Source organism: Atractosteus spatula, chromosome 11, assembly GCF_055471065.1.
Source record: "Atractosteus spatula isolate fAtrSpa1 chromosome 11, fAtrSpa1.hap1, whole genome shotgun sequence".
Lineage (NCBI taxonomy): Eukaryota > Metazoa > Chordata > Actinopteri > Semionotiformes > Lepisosteidae > Atractosteus > Atractosteus spatula.
In genome coordinates, this window is record NC_142716.1 from 26,801,279 (window position 1) to 26,821,250 (window position 19,972).

Below are 19,972 nucleotides of genomic sequence, written 5' to 3' on the forward strand. Positions count from 1 at the left end.
TACATGGAGTCACAAATAATCTGCTAAAGGAAATTCAGCTAAACTGTTCCAGCCCTGAGTCCAGTACTCCTCAAGCTGCCATTGATATGGAAACCCGGAGCACTGAGCAGCTCATGTACACCAAAACGGACCAGTTAGAACCTTCACCTGTTATTGGTCGAACAGTCAGAAGTAAAAAACTGCAGTCTTCTATGACAAAGTCTCCAAAAGGCTTTTCTCCAACAGTCCCAAGTGGTTTTGAAAACAGTTTCCAGCCAGAAGACACTATGGATAAGCCCTGCTCATCACGTTCCCTAGGAGAAGCTGTTGGTGTGACACCTTGTTCTAATAAGAAAAAAGATTGCTTAGCTTCTGAGACCCCAGACAAGCCTGGAGATTATCTGGTTCAAAGAGTCCAGGATGTAGAAGGAGTACAGCAGTGTAAGGCATCAGGGAAGACAGTTAAGAAGACTAAGAAGAGCTCCTCGAGGCCAGACTGTATGAAAACACAACCTCTGGAGTCCTCTTCGCATGATGTGAAGGTTGATGAGGTGATGAGTGATATTAGAATCACTAGTGAGCACAACAAAGAGGCAACACCCAGTGCTCAGTCTTCTGAAATTTCTCTTCTTTCTTCTGAAATAGTACATGGAGTCACAGATAATCTGCTAAAGGAAATTCAGCTAAACTGTTCCAGCCCTGAGTCCAGTACTCCTCAAGCTGCCATTGATATGGAAACCCGGAGCACTGAGCAGCTCATGTGCACCAAAACGAACCAGTTAGAACCTTCACCTGTTATTGGTCGAATAGATGTATTGAAAGATATCATTGCAAAACTGCTTTTGAAAATTCGCCCTGGATTCCCCAAAGCAGAAGATTATTCAGGGGAAGTGGAAGAGCTGTCCGAGTCTCAGGTCAGGGACCTGGCACTGAAACTCACCAAAGATGCGCTGAAGGAATTGTCAAAGGTTTCCACTCTAACCATCAGTGAACCAAAGGCTGAAGGACATTTTCCATCACAGCAAGCCATCAAGAAAACTGTTAGCTCTGTTTACAGCAAACTGATGGAATCCAATGGCAACAAGAAAGTGTTACAAGTAGGAATTGCCTCAGAGAATCCAGAAATGATAAAGGAAATGGCCTGTCGTGTGGCTAAAGAAACAATTGCAATTCAAGGTTTAAGAAGTGGGCATTCAATTCCATCTTCACAATCTCTCATTTCTCAGAAAACCAGTGAGTCCACACAGGACAAAATTGTTGATACAAACGTAACTACAGTCAGAAGTAAAAAACTACAGTCTTCTATGACAAAGTCTCCAAAAGGCTCTTCTCCAACAGTCCCAAGTGGTTTTGAAAACAGTTTCCAGCCAGAAGACACTATGGATAAGCCCTGCTCATCACGTTCCCTAGGAGAAGCTGTTGGTGTGACACCTTGTTCTAATAAGAAAAAAGATTGCTTAGCTTCTGAGACCCCAGAGAAGCCTGGAGATTATCTGGTTCAAAGAGTCCAGGATGTAGAAGGAGTACAGCAGTGTAAGGCATCAGGGAAGACAGTTAAGAAGACTAAGAAGAGCTCCTCGAGGCCAGGCTGTATGAAAACACAACCTCTGGAGTCCTCTTCGCATGATGTGAAGGTTGATGAGGTGATGAGTGATATTAGAATCACTAGTGAGCACAACAAAGAGGCAACACCCAGTGCTCAGTCTTCTGAAATTTCTCTTGTTTCTTCTGAGATAGTACATGGAGTCACAGATAATCTGCTAAAGGAAATTCAGCTAAACTGTTCCAGCCCTGAGTCCAGTACTCCTCAAGCTGCCATTGATATGGAAACCCGGAGCACTGAGCAGCTCATGTGCACCAAAACGAACCAGTTAGAACCTTCACCTGTTATTGGTCGAATAGATGTATTGAAAGATATCATTGCAAAACTGCTTTTGAAAATTCGCCCTGGATTCCCCAAACCAGAAGATTATTCTGGGGAATTGGAAGAGCTGTCTGAGTCTCAGGTCAGGGACCTGGCACTGAAACTCACCAAAGATGCGCTGAAGGAATTGTCAAAGGTTTCCACTCTAACCATCAGTGAACCAAAGGCTGAAGGACATTTTCCATCACAGCAAGCCATCAAGAAAACTGTTAGCTCTGTTTACAGCAAACTGATGGAATCCAATGGCAACAAGAAAGTGTTACAAGTAGGAATTGCCTCAGAGAATCCAGAAATGATCAAGGAAATGGCCTGTTGTGTGGCTAAAGAAACTATTGCAATTCATGGTTTACGAAGCGGGTGTTCAATTCCATCTTCACAATCTCTCATTTCTCAGAAAACCAGTGAGTCCACACAGGACAAAATTGTGGACACAAATGTAACTACAGTCAGAAGTAAAAAACTACAGTCTTCTATGAAAAAGTCTCCAAAGGGCTTTTCTCCAACAGTCCAAAGTGTTTTTGAAAACAGTTTCCAGCCAGAAGACACTATGGATAAGCCCTGCTCATCGCGTTCCCTAGGAGAAGCTGTTGGTGTGACACCTTGTTCTAATAAGAAAAAAGGTTGCTCTGCTTCTGAGACCCCAGAGAAGCCTGGAGATTATTTGGCTCAAAGAGTCCAGGATCAAGAAGTAGTACAGCAGTGTAAGGTTTCAGGGAACAAAGTTAAGAAGACTAGGAAGAGCTCCTCGAGGCCAGACAGTATGAAAACACGACTTCTGGAGTCCTCTTCGCATGATGTGGTTGATGAGGTATGACCAACAGTTCCAAACCTGTAAAAATTTCTCTTACCAAAGTAGGATGGACCTGTTCTGTACCTAATTAACAGACATTTGTGTAGAAAGTACTGGAAGATGGAACTCATTTTGTAAATATGATTATAGTTATGTTGTGCATTTTCCTTTACAATGCAATAAAACTACAAATCCAGATTTGTTTTCCCTAATATTGTATAACATCTCAGAAATATCCCTATTGTCAGTTCATAGCGTACGTACAGTACCAAACTCACCTGTCTGTGGATTTCAGCTTTATCACTTTCTTATTAAATTAGTACAAAAGCAATCAGGTGAGTTATTGCTATTATAGAGAGACTTGCTCACAGTATTGTCTACATTTCCAAACTGATGTCTGATTATTTTAAACTGATTATTTTATATTTCATTGTTTGCCTTTATTCTAGTGTTAACGTCAGTGCTAAAATCATATACACACCCCATAATCCTTATCTTTTTTTCCGTAAGAGAAGTGTTACTTGTTTTGATTTACTTCTAAAACTGAAACAACAATCACTGAACTGTAACTTTTTGTTTTTTTGTGACAGGAGTTGCCTGGACACTCATCTTGGTATGTGTACAATCCCAGCCTTAATAAGGACAAAAATGTCAGTCCAGCCCAAAGCAAGAGTGGTCTGCGCATTGACATAGCAAAACATTACATGACCCCAATGCAACTGACCAAAACGTCTGAGAGCGAAGGGCTTCTCTCGCTCAGCAACATCCCCTTTGCAGTTAATACGCCGGATGAAGATGTGAATGTGAGCCAGAAAGTCAAGAAACATCCTTTGAAAAAGTTTGGCTCCATGATAAAGCATAAGATCATGGGTAATAGGTCAAAAGACTTCAGAATTCAGAATGAAACAAATCCATCTTTGGAAAACTTAAGAGCCCAGGGAACATCCAGTGGACGTGGGAGCTGTGAAAGCTTTGGACCTTTTAAAGTGCCTGATGAGTACAACAAGCCTCAAAAACACAAGGTATGGATTAGTTACCCAAACTTTAATTATTAATTAATTTGGGCATTATTGTATTTTTAATATTAGCACTACAGAAATTATTGGAATAGAATGACATTTCTATTAATTGCAATCAACAAGAATAGCAACTGCTATGGTGGCCAATGCTGAATATTCTGTATGAATAATGACTACAAATTTATCAAGATCAATACAGTACGTAACAGTTCAATTATAATACCTGTGGAAGAAATATTCCTTAATTGTTTTCTTTGTGTGCTCATAGTTCTTCAAAAAAGAAGTTTTTAGTTTGGACAGATTCAGTAGGAACAAGCCTCAGAACACTCCAGATGGTGAGTATTTAGTTTGTGACTGTGATTTTATTTTGTGTAGCACATTAGTGACCAGTGTGGTTCAGAATTAGACATTGGATGGAATTTATGTAGAATGGGGGAATTCATCCTAAATTTAGAATCCTTTAAAAACAAACTGATTTTTACACAAATTGGCCTTAGTCTTCTGCAAATGTCACTTTTTATTGACACTGCTACCTCCATGGGAATGGTGAGGCAGAACTCTAAACTCCACTCTGATCTAGTGGTTAACTGTGCAGCTCTACTCTTACCTGATCTCTCTTCTTCTAAATAGTCCATTGTCCAGTGCATCAATCTTTGGCAGTGCTCTTCAACAGTACTCTGTTTTCTCCATTTTCAGTGCCCTACCTCATTCCCTTCTACAGTATCTCTCGGTATAGTAAATATGACTAAATGTGACTTATATGACAAGATATAAGCTAATACGTCTTACTTCTTTTACAAGTAAAGTTATGAAAACCACTTTAGAACTAAACAACAGGATCGCTCATATGAAGACCCTAGCAGTAGTCAATATGGTTTTAGAAAAGGTCATTCTTCCTTTACCAACTTGTTAAAATTCTTCAAACAAGTCACAGCAGTAAACACGCAGAACGTACAAAATGATATGATTAGATTTTAAAGATGCTTTTGATAGTGTTCTTCTTAAATTAAAGGCAATAGGCATTTAGGGAAATTCATGTATTGAACTGGTTAAGGGACAGGTAATAGTACAGATCAGGGGTGAATAGTCCAATAGAAGATGAGAGGAATTAGAGTTATGAATGTGATTGAAATGACTGAAAAACAGTTGTCTAATAGCCAAATTACCACACACCTTTAATCAAATAGCTTCTTATTGAATAAACCTGACATTAAGATGCCGCTGGGAAGAACTGTATCCAAAGTCTATCTGACCCGCTGCCATGGAATAAAGAAACTCGAACAGTGACATGTCAAACCACTCTGTGTTTCCAGGGATCCCTGTAATTCCAAACTCCAGGAAGATGCCAAAAAAACCATCTTTGCTGTCGAAGATGTCGACCGCTTTATCCAGAGCCTTCCTGTAAGAATCAAAAAAGGAGTTCTAATGATGGGAACCTCATTTGCCTAGCTGATCTACTGTTTCTGAAATAAAAATAATTGCATTCATGTTTTTGTATAATGTTGTGTTATTCAAATAGGTGAGCACACTGCCACATCCATGACCAGACACTTTTCAACTAAATCACAAAATGGTTTGTTAGTTTTAATGTTGTCTGTAAATATCTTATTGGTGTACTACACCATTAAAAAAATAAAACAGTCTTAGCCTTCATAATTCTATTCATAGTTATAGCAAGTAACTATTCAAACTATTCAAAATCCTCAAAGCTACTGACCTACAGTAGTGCACTTCATAAGATTGAGTAGTGAAACACGAACTAGGGGAAACTATTTGAATTTTTTTAAATATAAGAGGTTTAAATAATCTACCAAACAGGGAAATGCATATTTTTATTCAAAGGGTTTGGGGCCTGGAACAAACTACCCAACTATGATGTGGACGCCGATATCCTGATGTCCTTGAAGAAAGGGTTAGACGAGTTACGTGAATGACTTAGCCACTGAATTAGCTACTGAAAAACCAAGCAAGCCAGATGAACTATCAACGTTCTACTGTGCAACAACAAGTGCACCTAATGAACTTTTGTGTGATTGGCAAGTTGCAATGCCTCACTGCACGAGCTGTATTGCTGGTCAGAGGGCTTAAAACAAATTGACAACTTTTTGTGAAAGTACATAAGCTATAACTATAGTATTCTCATTCCAGAAAATGTTGCGTTTCTTTTTTCCATCTATACTGTATATATAGAACTAGGAACTTATGTACTCTGCGTCTTTGGTTTCCCTTCGGACCGCTTAGGGGAGCGAACGGTAAACGGACCGCGGTGAGCAACAAGTTTTTTTTTTTGCTTTTCTTTTAAATTTTTTTAAATTTTTATTTATGCTTAACAAAAGAACAAACATTACAACACAAACAAGAGTACATATAACAATTCAAAACAAAAATAGCATCAGGGGTACATACTACTACATCAATTCAAGTTATGAAAAAAGATTAAACAAATTAAATAAAAATAATGTCCGCACCGCTTTCATATTTTTGCATTTCGAAATAGTCTGCAAATACCCCTTTACTTCCATTTTAAAATACTCAAACACAGGGTACCTCCCAGACCACTTCATTTTATGTATGTGATAACGTGCCAGTATAATAATTAAATTTATTACAAACGAAATTTTTCTATTGTTTTCACTGGGGCTGAAACTTAACATAATATCTTTTTCAACAAAACAAATATCAATATTAGTCTCTTTTTTAATATAATTCTGCAACTTAGTCCAGAACATTTTTACCCTGGGACATAACCAAAACAAATGCTGAATAGTTTCAGGGCTATTGTCACAAAAAACACATTTGTCATCTATATTAATTTTAAATCGTTGGGTAAGAAGAGTTTTAACTGGGTAAATTTGATGAATTATTTTGTATGAAACCTCCTTAATTTTACTGGTTATACAATATTTATTGGGCATCATCCAAATTTTTCTCCAATCAATGCGTTTTCCAAATGCAGAATTCCAATATATTGTAGTCGCAAGTAAATTATCATTTTTTAACAGGGATCTCAAAAATTGGTTATTACATCCACAATTCACAATATCCTTTCCTTGTAGTCTAACATGAGCTGTAAATTCTTCCAATGTTTCTAAAGGACTACTATTACAACTCCTTAAAAGAGTTCATATTTCCCCAGAAATCGCATTAATTACAGTAAAATACTGATCCAAAGTAATAGAAATATTGTATCTATTAACAAACTCGGTGTAACTATATATTTTACCATTAGCCTTGATTAATTGTTTAATCCAAATTATATCATTCTTGACCCAGTTTTCAAAAAATAAGGTTTTATTTCTAATTTTTATATATTTGTTGTTCCAGATAGTAAATCTATGTGGGGAAAAGTTATGTTTATACATAAGTGACCACGTCAGAAGTACTTGTTTATGAAAACTGGCAAGTTTCAAGGGGATTTTTCCAATGTCAAAGTTACACTTTAGTAAAAACTCTAGACCCCCTACTTCTTGAAATATCAGATTGGGGATTATATGCCATATACTTTGCTTATTTTCTAAATAGTTTTGTATCCATTTAATCTTAAAAATAGCATTAGATGTCCTAAAGTCTAAAGCATTTAAGCCCCCTTCTGCCTGTGGACGACAAATCATTTCTCTTTTAAGATAATGGGGTTTATTCCTCCAGATAAATTTGAAAAGTTTGGAGTCAATTTTCCTAATAGTTGCAGGTGGTACGTCCAGAACCAGTGAAGCATAAACTAATCTAGATAAACCCTCAGATTTAGACAAAAGTATTCGACCATTTAAAGAAAGGTCTCTTAACAACCATAAGTCAAGTTTTTTTTCAAATGAATGCATAATTGGAGAAAAGTTTAGATCATTTCTAATTTTTGGATTTTTGGAAATCTTCATACCTAGATATTTAACTACATCTTTTACAGGAATATTACATAGAGATGAAACATCACAGTTCCCAAGAGCCATCAGTTCACATTTTTTTAAATTAAGAGAAAGACCAGAAACAGAGGAAAAAACATTTATACACTTAATTGCCTTCTCAATCTCTGCATGGTTTCTTAAAAATAGCGTTGTGTCATCAGCTAATTGGGAACACTTAATCTCTCTATCCTGTATTTGAATACCCTGAAACACATCTTGTTTTATATGAATAGCCATAACTTGTGTGACCAGCAGGAATAAGAATGGGCTTATGGGACATCCTTGTCGAATTCCCCTACCAATTCTAAATCTATGAGAAGTTCCATGAGCCAATTTAACAGAGCTGTTACCTTGATTGTACAAAATTCTAATTACCTTTTGAAAATACTCACCAAAGCCAAAAAAATTTAGAGTTTCAAAAATAAAAGAATGTTCAATTGTGTCAAAAGCCTTATAAAAGTCCACAAATAGAACAAAGCTATCCTGACTAATAAGTTCACCATAGTCTACAAGGTCCAACACCAAACGAATATTATTACATATATGTCTTCCTTTCATGAAACCCGACTGTGACTCATCAATAATTGAGTCAAGGCCTGTTTTCAGTCTCTCTGCAAAAACAGAAGCAGGAATCTTTCCATCATTATTAATCAAAGTGATAGGCCGCCAATTATCTATCAACAAATGATCTTTATCTGGTTTTGGAGTTATGGTTATTAAGCCCTGAGTCATCGAGGTTGGTAAGACTCCCTTGTCAATTGACTCCTTAAACACCAGAAGAAGAAATTCAGCCAAATCATCTCGAAAGGTCTTATAAAATCCAGTGGTAAGGCCATCATTACCAGGAGATTTGTTAACCTTGAGCTTATTAATAACTTTCTTAATTTCAAAGATGGATATCTCTTTATCACAGATGGCTTTAAACCCTTCGTCTATAGTTTTAAAGTCTTCTTTTAATGAGTTCAGAAAATCACACATTTTTTCTGTAGAACATGCCTTACTAGTATATAACTTACCATACAAATCTGATACATATCTTGAAATTTCTACAGGATTTTGAGTTTCACAGCCATCTATGTTAAGTTTACTAAGAGATGTATAATCTCCATTCTTTTTTTCCAAATTATAGAAGTATTTTGAGTTTTTTTCGCCTTCCTCCAACCATCGTCTCCTGGATCTAACAAAAGCTCCTTTTGCTTTTTCTATGTATAGTTCATCCAGTTCAGCTTGCAGTCCAATTAATTTACAAACATCTGTTTGATCAGTATTGCTGTCATCAGTAAGATCACAAATTGCCTTAATAACTTCCTCTTCCTTTATTTTATTAGAGCGGACAGCTTCTTTACTTCTTTTTATAGCAATCAATCTTATCTTATACTTCATAAATTCCCAGTTTTGGCTATATGAATTTGTTAATTGAGCTCGCCTCCAATATGTTTGTATAATTTCCTTCATTTCCATTTTAAAGCTGTCATTTTCCAAAATCATATTATTGAGTTTCCAATAAGTCTTAGGGACTTTAGAATCCTCATTGTTACTCAAGTTAACAGAAAGATAAATTGCTTTATGGTCAGATAGTACTGATGGTTCAATAGAAACCTTGTTAATCTGTCCTTCTAATGCATTTGAACTTAACCAAAAATCTATTCTTGATTGTTTAGATCTGTCCTTGTTACACCACGTGAACTCCTTTAGTCCTGGATGTTTACATCTCCATATATCACTAATTCCTAAGCCTTGACATAACCTGTGCAACTCCATATCAGGAGGGGGAGATCTAGCAGGTACAGGGTATCTATCCAACTTAACATCAAAGACTGTGTTAAAATCACCCCCTAAAATAATTTCAATATCCTGGAACTTGTCCTTCACCTTATTCACTTCTTCTTCAACTTCAAGAAACAAGTCTCTGCTATATTGTTCATTATTAAAAGCATATATATTCCCCAGCAAAAACATTTTCCCATTAAGAGCCACTACAAGAATTATCCATCTGCCCAAATGATGAACTCTACCACTAATAATTTTACCTTTAAATTTACCCTTTAATATTGCAACCCCCGCAGAATGATTACTACCAAATGATAACCAGACATCACTCCCCCATTGACTCTTCCAAAAATTCAAATCCGAAGAACAAGCGTGCGTCTCTTGTAAAAAATAAAAATCTGCATTAAACCTCTTGCAGTACAAAAAAAATAGCCTTTCGTTTTGTCAAATCACGAAAACCCCTGACGCCCTGCCCCCTGGTACAATGACCATCTGCGATCCACGAAGGCAGCCTCTCGCAAACTTGAGCGTAGGTGGCGTCTTTCCGGCCTACATGTACATTATCAGGTTTGGAGAGATTACTTATCTGAATATAAGGTTACTATAGAGTCTGCTAGATCCACCTACTTCTCTCACATCATTGAAAATCACCAAAACAATCCCAGACATCTTTTCTCCACCATCAACACACTGCTCAAGCCAAACTGCCCCACCACATTACCTGCCTCATCACAACTTTGCAACACATTCTTACATTTCTTTAGTTCTAAGATTGACAACAGTATGTGTGCATTTGTTTTAACCACTTCCTTCACTGCTTTCATATCTGATCTTAAGTCTCTCACCTCCTCCAACGCGAAGTCCACTGACTTTTGTAAGGCAGCAACTGTCATCGTGTTGTTTCGAATCAATGCCTCCAGATGATCTGTTCTCTCATTAATCTTCCTGGAGAGAAGCACCACGATGTTATTCTGCATTTCCAGCAGAGACGGCTCGTCTTTCATCCTCTTCATGAGGGGCTTTTCCGGAGTGTCGGGCTCAATGTCTCAGTCGGAGTCGAGCAGCTGTTCCAGCTGCGTCTCTCCGGAGCTCCTCTCGCTGTCGAGGGCGGACGAGTGCTCGGCCTCGGGGGCGCCCCGGCTCCGCCGCTCGCCCCTGCTGCAGGGTGCACCTGCCCTCCTGAAGACCGCGGCATTTTCGAAACGTCCTTCTCTTTTCGCTTCTTTCCACCAGTGCTTTTTTCAGAGATCGAATCCATCCTAAAATAACGGGGTTTTTTTTTCCAGTAGTGCAATTCAGAGGAAAGAAAAAAAATCGTATCCAAGTTTTAACTTTTTTTGGGTTAGAAATAAAATTAAAACTCTCCAAAAATTGACATAAAGTTAGTCAAAAATCATAGACATCCAAATCAAAGCAAATTTTCTCCTTTCACCAACAGTTTAAGGGAAAAAGACTCCAAATTTTTCAGCGCTTAACAAAACACGTGCGAACTGGTCGCCATCTTGCCGACCTCCCCGCGGTGAGCAACAAGTCCTGAAACGATTAGCCAGCATCTTGGTACTGTCTGCATGAGAGAGTAATTTTAATATAATTTGTGTTCCTGGAGATCGATTTAGATTATTCGAGAAATACAAACTACGATCATAACATTTATATTTATAGCACATACTCCAAATATGGCGTCTCGCTCTCCATCGTCTTCCCCCGACTCTGCTACGGGTTCAGGTACCGACCCGGCTCGGCCAGACACAGGAGAGCCGCTCGGTGGTTCAGATTCGGACTCAGACGGGTCTCGGGGAGGAAGGTTGCGGTGCTGGTGACCTGGGGTATCGCCTGGAAGAGACAGAGCTCGAAGCCGAGTTTGAAGCGGCAGATGAGCGGCTCCGTGGACTGGTGCAGACAGCGAGCAGAGAACAGCTGCTTTACCTGTACGCCAGGTATAAACAGGTAAAGCAACCCCAAACCTTTGGCAACTCTTTAATAAACTGAAGCAAAGGCGTGTTTGATGTGTTTTCGGGCTCAGGATCAATTAGTTTGAAACCTTACAAATGTGCACTCAGCATGTGCATAATCAGTTGCTGTCATGTAGTTGGTGACAATGAGGGATAACCTTCGTGTTTATAAAGTACTGAGTACGTTTGGATGGAGAAACCACTAGCAATATTTTCTAGTTTCCCAAGGGATCGTTTTAACTGACGAACGTTGAATAGAAGTGTACAAAACGACTTTTCTGAAGTCGCGATTTGTGCGCAACAACGGGTTGGCTTGTTGTTGCTTTTCTTGAAGTCTGTGACGGGGGAAAGTTCCCACTTTACATCTTCAAGACAACAACTGGCAAGAAGCAATTTCCTCATGACATCTTGAAGTCGTCAGTCAAAGACTTATTAGGACCAAGATCTGATCGGCAGAAGACTCGGATGATACCTGTTTAAATTCGCAATTTTAATGTAAGGAATATGAAAGTGCTTTAAAAATCGTTAATGAAAACAAACTCTCGCGTGACATCAGATATATAAAAGTGCAGAAATAAATACTTTACACAGCCATTTTAAAAGATACTTGTGTGGACACCAATAATAGAGTTTTCACTGGCATGATAAAAACATGTGACACAGGGATAAGTACTATGATTGTAAGCTACTAAATGTGTATGAATCAGATTGGAAAGCAGCTCTGGTCTGGAGAATTTGGAAGTAGCAGTAACAAGATGTGAATCCAGTCTGTGAATGCAAATTCATATTTGAACGTTAATCCTTATTTGAGCCAAATACGCCTATCTGAGACATGCTGACCTATTTAAATTGAATAAAATGAGCAACGATAAAGGCAATGACACCACACACTGTGTTTCCAAGGACACATTCTCATTTTGAGCATAATCTCAAAATGTTCTATTTCCGTGCTGCTGATGGCAGCAAGCTCTTGTGACGTACAGAATAGAAGTTCAGGACTTGCTCTGCTTCATGAGATCGACATCGCTTAATAAATTCTTTAACCAGTTTTGCCTTGAATAATTATTGTTATATTTGTTCACTTCAGTGCTTATTTTTTCTTTCTCTTAATTCTTGAAATTTGTAGAAAGTGCTTAAAATAAGTTTTTTAAAAAAAGTTTTCACCTTCTTACTGCCACTTTTAAATTCAGTCCTGTATTTCCTGCAGAATGACCTCAAACATTGTTTTCATAATCTTGATACAGTACAATGTTTGCCGCTTGGACTAAAATATGTTAAGCACTTTATGATGATGCTTTCTAGCAAGAGAAACTGTAAATTCATTGTATGTGATAAAACTTTTTTTCAGATTTCAAATTCTGTCTGGTTTGACTTTTCAGGTCAAAGTTGGAACATGTAACACAGCAAAACCAGGCTTCTTTGACTTTGAAGGACAAAGGAAATGGTAAGTTAGAATGAATTACAGTTAAACTGGTTTAATTGGAAACTGTCTTCTTAGATAATTGTTTGTATAACTACGTTGTGATTATAAGCATAATCCATCTACAGTACCTCCTTGTAGTACTACATTGCACCTGTGACATTATTTCTCCTGGTAGTCTCCAAACATTTTGTATTTCTGACAAACCTACTGTCCACGTATACTGGTTCCGATGCTCTGGAAGACATCTTGCCTGGTGCCAGTACCCAGAAAGGGGCACCTTAAAGTCTTGAATGACTACAGACCAGTGGCACTTACATCACACATAATGAAAACTCTGGAAAGGCTTGTACTGGACCACCTCAGAACCCTGGTGAGTACAGCACTGGACCCCCTGCAGTTCGCCTATCGGTCACACCTGGGAGTGGAGGATGCAGTCATCTATCTGCTACACAGAGCTAACTCTCACCTGGAGAAGACGGGGAGCATTGTGAGAGTTATGTTCTTTGACTTCTCCAGTGCCTTTAACACCATCCATCCACCTTTACTGAGAGATAAGCTAAGGGCGGCACAGGTGGACACTCCCCTGCTGTCCTGGATTCTAGACTATCTGACCTGCAGGCCACAGTATGTACGGCTACAGAGCTGTGTGTCCGAACAGATTGTTAGCAGTACTGGGGCTCCACAGGGGACTGTCCTTGCTCCATTCCTGTTCACCTTTTACACCTCTGACTTCAGGTATAACTCTGAGACATGTCATCTGCAGAAGTTTTCGGATGACTCTGCAATTGTGGGGTGTATTAGAGAGGGGAGGGAGGAGGAATATAGGAGCTTGATTACCAGTTTTGTGGAGTGGTGTCATCTTAACCATCTCCAGCTTAACACCAGCAAGACCAAAGAAATGATTTTTGACTTTCCAAGGAATAAGTCTCCGCTGAACCCTGTTTCCATCCAGGGTGAGGCCATAGAGGGCATACATTCCTACAAGTACTTAGGGGTACACCTGGATGATAAGCTGGAGTGGTCTGGTAACACTGATGCCCTGTACAAGAAAGGTCAGAGCCAACTCTATTTTCTTAGGAGACGCAGGTCCTTTGGTGTGTGTGGAACACTGCTACACATTTTTTATGAATCAGTGGTGGCGGCGGCCATCTTCTACGCTGTGGTGTGCTGGGGCAGCAGCATCATGACAAAAGATGCAAATAGGCTCAATAAACTCATCAAGAAGGCTGGCACTGTGCTGGGGATGAGCCTTGACCCCATGGAGGTGGTGGCTGAGAGGAGAATGCTGAACAAGCTCACAGCCATCATGAACAACGCCTCTCATCCGCTTCATGGGACTGTTACTGGGCAGCGGAGCACATTTAGCAACAGACTGCTCCAGCTACGGTGTTCAAGGGAACGTTTCCGCAGGTCTTTCCTCCTGGCGGCTGTCAGGGTGTATAACGCTGCCCTAGGCTAGGACTGTTAGCCCTTCATTTGCTCCTCTATGGACAGCATGGTGCACCATTGTACTTTTTGGACAATCAGTCTGTATAAACCTATGCACATTTTGCACATATTTTATTGTTTTTACAGCGACTATGATCTGGACATTTTGCACACACCTATGTATTTATTTATTTTTATTTATTTTGTTTGTCTTTTGTTTTATAACTATTCTGATGTCTGTTTTGCTTGTCTTGGGCTGGACTGCTGTAACACATCAATTTCCCTACGGGATTAATAAAGTATTATCTATCTATCTACTGAGTTACATACATTATGTATATACAAAATTTAGAAATAAGCAGTCGGCATAAATGAACAGGGTAATAAAATGATCAATTTCATATCGAGCAATTTAAAAAAATAAATGGAATCATTTTCCACACAGTGAGCATATTGCCACTGTGAATTTAAAATAGGAATACAGTTAAATTCCAGTGGATTTGCTGTTTGAAACAGCCATTGTTATCCTGTGTTCACATGATGACTAGCTAATCATATTCTTATAGTTTGCTTCTTCTCATTGATACCTTTTCAGTTTGTTGAATATGTATTCCTTTTAGTAAGCGATAGCTAAAGTATTGTGCACAAACTCATTTTAAGTTACACGAGGCAAGAGACAAATCTGTGCGAGTCCACAAAACCCACACTAAATATAGGTTTCAGTGTTGTCCAGAAAAAAAGAAAGGTAAATGTGCGAACTTTTACAGTGATTGTAAGAAACCCAACAGACCAGGGACTGTAAGTAGGATTTCAGTTGTTAAAGGCTAAGTAACATCCTAGGCAAGTAACATCTGTCAGTCAATTTATGGGATAGACTGTGACTAGATTACGTACCCGAGAAGATGAGTTCTAGCATTGACAGTCTCCTTGCCGAACTGTATCAAAAATAGAAAACAAAACATTTGCCCTACTGAAAAGCGGTTAAGAGTGTGGTTTCTACCAGCTGGGCTCTGTAAGGCTGCCGATGGGTTACACATTGTGCTGTGATGTTGCAGGCAGGCCTGGAAGCAGCTCGGGGACATGAGCAAAGAACAGGCCATGCAGGAGTATGTAGCGTGTGTGCATTCGCTGGACCCAGAAGGAGGCCAGAAGGTAGGGACTTCTGACTCAATATCACTTTAACCTGCTATTTGTTTGGTGTCAGCTTTTGGGCGCCAGGATGACGACATGCATTGAGAGGGTGAACTGTCTCTGGGACAAGCTGTCAGATTTGTTCTAGAGATAAACCTGTTCCTGGGATTCCTACAGTACAAGAGACAGTTTCACATGATTCATCAGTAAACTACTAGCTACTAGCAACCTAATGAATACGGTCACTTGAGCAGCCCACTTGTGTCTGTAACCTCTCTTGCGTTTTTCTGTTCTTGGTAGTTTGTATACTGAAGAAATTCTGGCAGTAATTTGTAACATTAACCTCTCTCAACACAGCAACAACGATAGTGACAATCATCTTACCTAAAACAAACGTGAATATTAATGATAAGAAACTTAGGCCCACTTCAAAAATCACAAATATGCTCCTTAAAAAAATCACAGAATCGGGTTCCAGATAGTAGCATGTTTTGCTTACTCAAAGAGCAAGAGGTCTGTTTTCTACCAAATGTTACCAAAAACATCCCTGCCCATTTGCAGCTGACAGGACTTGGCTGTTTCCCCATACATACTGTATGCCATATATATCCAGTGAGTATAATATGAAGAGGGGTGGATCAGGGATTTAGTGTTCACTGTTGTCCCTTTTGTGCTACATTTAAGAAAATAAAATAATTTTTCAGTATGCATTGTCTTACCTTTATGACTACTGAGAATAAGTACTCTGGAACACAATGAAAAAAAAATTAAAATCTATATAAAGGGCCAGCATGGCTGTGGAGTGGATAGCGCTTCTGCCATGTAGCACTGGGGCCCTGGGTTCAATTCCAGACCTGGGGTGCTGTCTGCGTGGAGTTTGTATGTTCTCCCCATGTTTGTGTGGGTTTCCCCCCACAGTCCAAAGACACGCTGGTAGTTTAATTGGCTTCTGGGACAGTTGGCCTTGGTGTGAGGTTGTGTGTGTCTGTCTGTGTGTGTCCTGTGATAGACTGCTGTCCCCTCCAGCGTGTATACTGTACCACCTTGCGCTCACTGCATGCCAGGATAAGCTGCAGCTCCCCTGCAACCCTGTATTGGAAAAAGCAGTTAGAAAATGGTGGGATTTATAGTTTAAACTGTGAAGTGTATGTAGATAGAACAGTTATATTTCAGAATAAACAAGTATTCCATGTCTATGTGGAACAATTATTTGTTTATATTTTGGGTATCAATTTTGAGGTGACTAAAGGATTTACAAAACAGTAGTGCCTGGACTTTAATGAAGAGGATATGGCATTAAGGAATTAGAATTGTTTGAATTCAGCATTAGCTCTTGTGTAGATTTAACAGCCCAGTTCATAGAGGCCACGCAGAGTGGCCTCGATGTGTCAGCGTCTCTTATGACCATTGGTGCTATTAGTTGCAGTTCATGCTTGGCAAATTTGCCATCTTGCCCAGAGTGGTGAGTGCAGTATTGCAAGATTTTCTCTCTTCACAATTCTCATGACTATGCATTGAAGGACAATAATAATAGTATAATGTTAATTTATGAGTGTTTTTAAATAACCCTCAAAGCTCCTTACAGTAGTAAACATAATACACAAAAAAATAATGGCATATATCAATATTATAGCATTAATTTTTCAGCCGTTGAGCTAATATCAGTCTTGTCACGGTTTGCTTTCAGAAATGTTCTGTTGTATCTATATGGAAAATCATTAACTGACTTAACAATGGTAGTTTCTGTACTGTGTATCCAAACTCCAACTGAAGAGGTTCAAAAAGCTCATTAGATACAAGACGCAATTAGAATTGAGTCGCATTGTCCATTTCAGAGTTTTTGTGAGAAAAGGCAACTTGAGCACATAGTGGTAGTTAAGTGCTTGAGGTCCTAGGTCAGTTTTTTTGCAACAGGTGTCTGTTTCAGTCTATGAATTGAAGACCCTAATGTCTTAATTTCACAGTAACATTCTAGAGTTTAAGGATAAGGACAAAAATGTACAGACAAACCTCGAGTTACATAATAGTTCCGTTCCAGAAACCCTTACGTAACTAGAAATTTACATAAGTCGAAATGCCCATTAATCACACCCCACGGGCTATGCATACATGTATACAGTACATCAATATGTCAGTGAACATATGATGTTATTTCGGTCAGTTTCTTTCATATGAAGCACACATAGAAAATTAAGTTCAATAATTATTAATGCAGTGTTCTATAAATAGAAAAAATATCTAAACAAAAAACTAAATTCCAGTACTGAATAGTACATCGTTATGTCAATGAACATATAGAGGTTTTCTGTCGTTTTTTTTCCATATGATGCATACAGAAAGTTAAGCTCTATAATTTATAACGTAATGTGATATCAATAAAAAAATTGAAAAAACCTGTTTGCCCGGATCACTGGTGACCACGGCTGTCCCCCCAGATGACACTTTTTATTTTTAAGATAAACGCAAGATAAAGAACGTTTTTTTTAACCGCTCCACAAATGTTCTCACATGCACGTAATAATTAATAATTGCTTACACTTATATAGCGCTTTTCTGGACACTCCACTCAAAGCGCTTTACAGGTAATGGGGACTCCCCTCCACCACCACCAATGTGCAGCATCCACCTGGATGATGCAACGGCAGCCATAGTGCACCAGAACGCTCACCACACACCAGCTATCAGTGGGGAGGAGAGCAGAGTAATGAAGCCAATTCATAGATGGGATTATTAGGAGGCCATGACTGGTAAAGGCCAATGGAAAATTTGGCCAGGACACCGGGGTTACACCCTTAGTCTTTTCGAGAAACGCCCTGGGATTTTTAATGACCACAGAGAGTCAGGACCTCAGTTTTACATCTCATCCGAAGGACGGCACCTGTTTACAGCATAGTGTCCCCATCGCTATACTGGGGCATTAGGACCCACATAGACCGCAGTGGTGAGCGCCCCCTGCTGACCCCACTAACACCTCTTCCAGCAGCAACCTTAGTTTTTCCCAGGAGGTCTCCCATCCAGGTACTGACCAGGCTCACACCTACTTAGCTTCAATGGGCTGCCAGTTGTGAGTTGCAGGGTGATATGGCTGCTGGTGCAATTCTCCACGTATTCTCCAATATCATCACAAGAAAACCATAAAGTTTGTTTCCACAGACATGACACTGTTATGCAATAAACCAATAAATTAATGAACTAGCAGAATCCCAGTAAAAATACCCGGCCAGCACAGCATGTCATTATCATACATTTTTACCAACAAAACCGCAAAAGCAAAAACCAGCAAATATATATATATATCCCATGTTTTTACCTTATTCTGAAGCATTATATATCCAAAATAACCCAGACTAGTTTATCTCCAGACCTACAGATGCAGCCATTCAAAATGAGCGGTAAAAACCCGCGGTACAGTAACCAACCCGCAGGGCACCGCGGTAAGTGATTGGCTGGCCAAAATGACCGACAGGGGCACTCGTGGTGCATTGGTTGGTAGTGAAAAGATTTAATCATTTAATGTCTTTACTGTGCACATTTCAATCCGCTTAGTTTTGAATATTTATATGGAATTTTACCACTAAAGGGAAATTTTAGTAGCTGAGCATAAAAAGAAGAGGAGCATAACGCATCTGAAGGTCATAAACGATATTAATTTTGGAACATAAACATACAGTATATAGCTGGTCTTAGTACTTTAAAGAAAAAAATACACACCAGTATTCCATTTCTCTCTAAACATTTTAAGCTTCGAAGTCTTTAACTAACGTGATACCGGAGTCAACAAGCATACTTTTAGAATTTGATTAAAAGGGAATATAATATGGAATCGCGTATCTAAAGAATTTAATAACGGTATGATTATATCCGTGTACTGCGACAGGGCTGTGTAGGGCTGTTTCGCCTGCCTGTTCATGCGAGCTGTCTTGTAGCCTATTGGTCTAGGTGTGTGACTACCAACTGGCAGGTTGTGTGTTCGAATCCAGCTGGTGCTGGACTCCTCTTTTAACAAACATTTCTTCGAAAAAATAGAATAGCGATATTATGGACAATCAATTGACTTTTATATTTCAAAATATCGCAACATGATCAATATTTGCGATATTTTGAACATATCTTCCCTTCTGACAGCGGTTCCTGCTTCTAGTGTGTGTGTGTGCAACAGAGTACATTTTTATAGAGAAATGGAGGCTGGACAGTATGCGTTACAATATAAACATTTATATTGATTTAAATCGTGTTCTGATTTAAATCGCAAACGCGTGTTTAATTATGTGTTTTTTAATCATAATCAGGCTAATGCATTTCTACATTTTCTGTATGAACCGGCTTAGAGGTTCATACAGAAAGACAGCTTGTGTTTAAATTGAGTGTAAGGTAATTTATTCTTCTAAAGTCATGGTCAGCATTTATTATTGTACTGTGCTGTAAACTTTTTCTGTGCCTAGTCACATTATTTTATAGCGTTTTTATTGCGTTATTAAATCCGGTGGCGCTGTGTGTTAGTTTCCTGACTCCCATGTCACATGGTCTGTGATTGAATCCAATGGAACTATGACTTTATTTTTTAACAAACATTTCTTTGAAAAAATGAAACGTTTCCCTTGGTCAGAGATTAAATAAAACCTCACTCGCACCAAACAAATTTATATTTCTAAATATC

At 38.9% G+C, this 19,972-nt stretch overlaps 1 protein-coding gene across 1 annotated transcript; it reads left to right on the plus strand.

Annotated features, from left to right (window-relative positions):
* Nucleotides 1-266: 266 nt before the first annotated feature.
* LOC148823755 (uncharacterized) lies at nucleotides 267-5,117 on the plus strand. The gene is made up of 4 exons (XM_088928118.1): nucleotides 267-530; nucleotides 3,284-3,715; nucleotides 3,981-4,047; nucleotides 5,026-5,117. Exons 1-4 carry the CDS (start codon nucleotides 267-269, stop codon nucleotides 5,115-5,117), a joined length of 855 nt encoding a protein of 284 aa, XP_088784244.1.
* The last annotated feature ends 14,855 nt before the right edge of the window (nucleotides 5,118-19,972 follow it).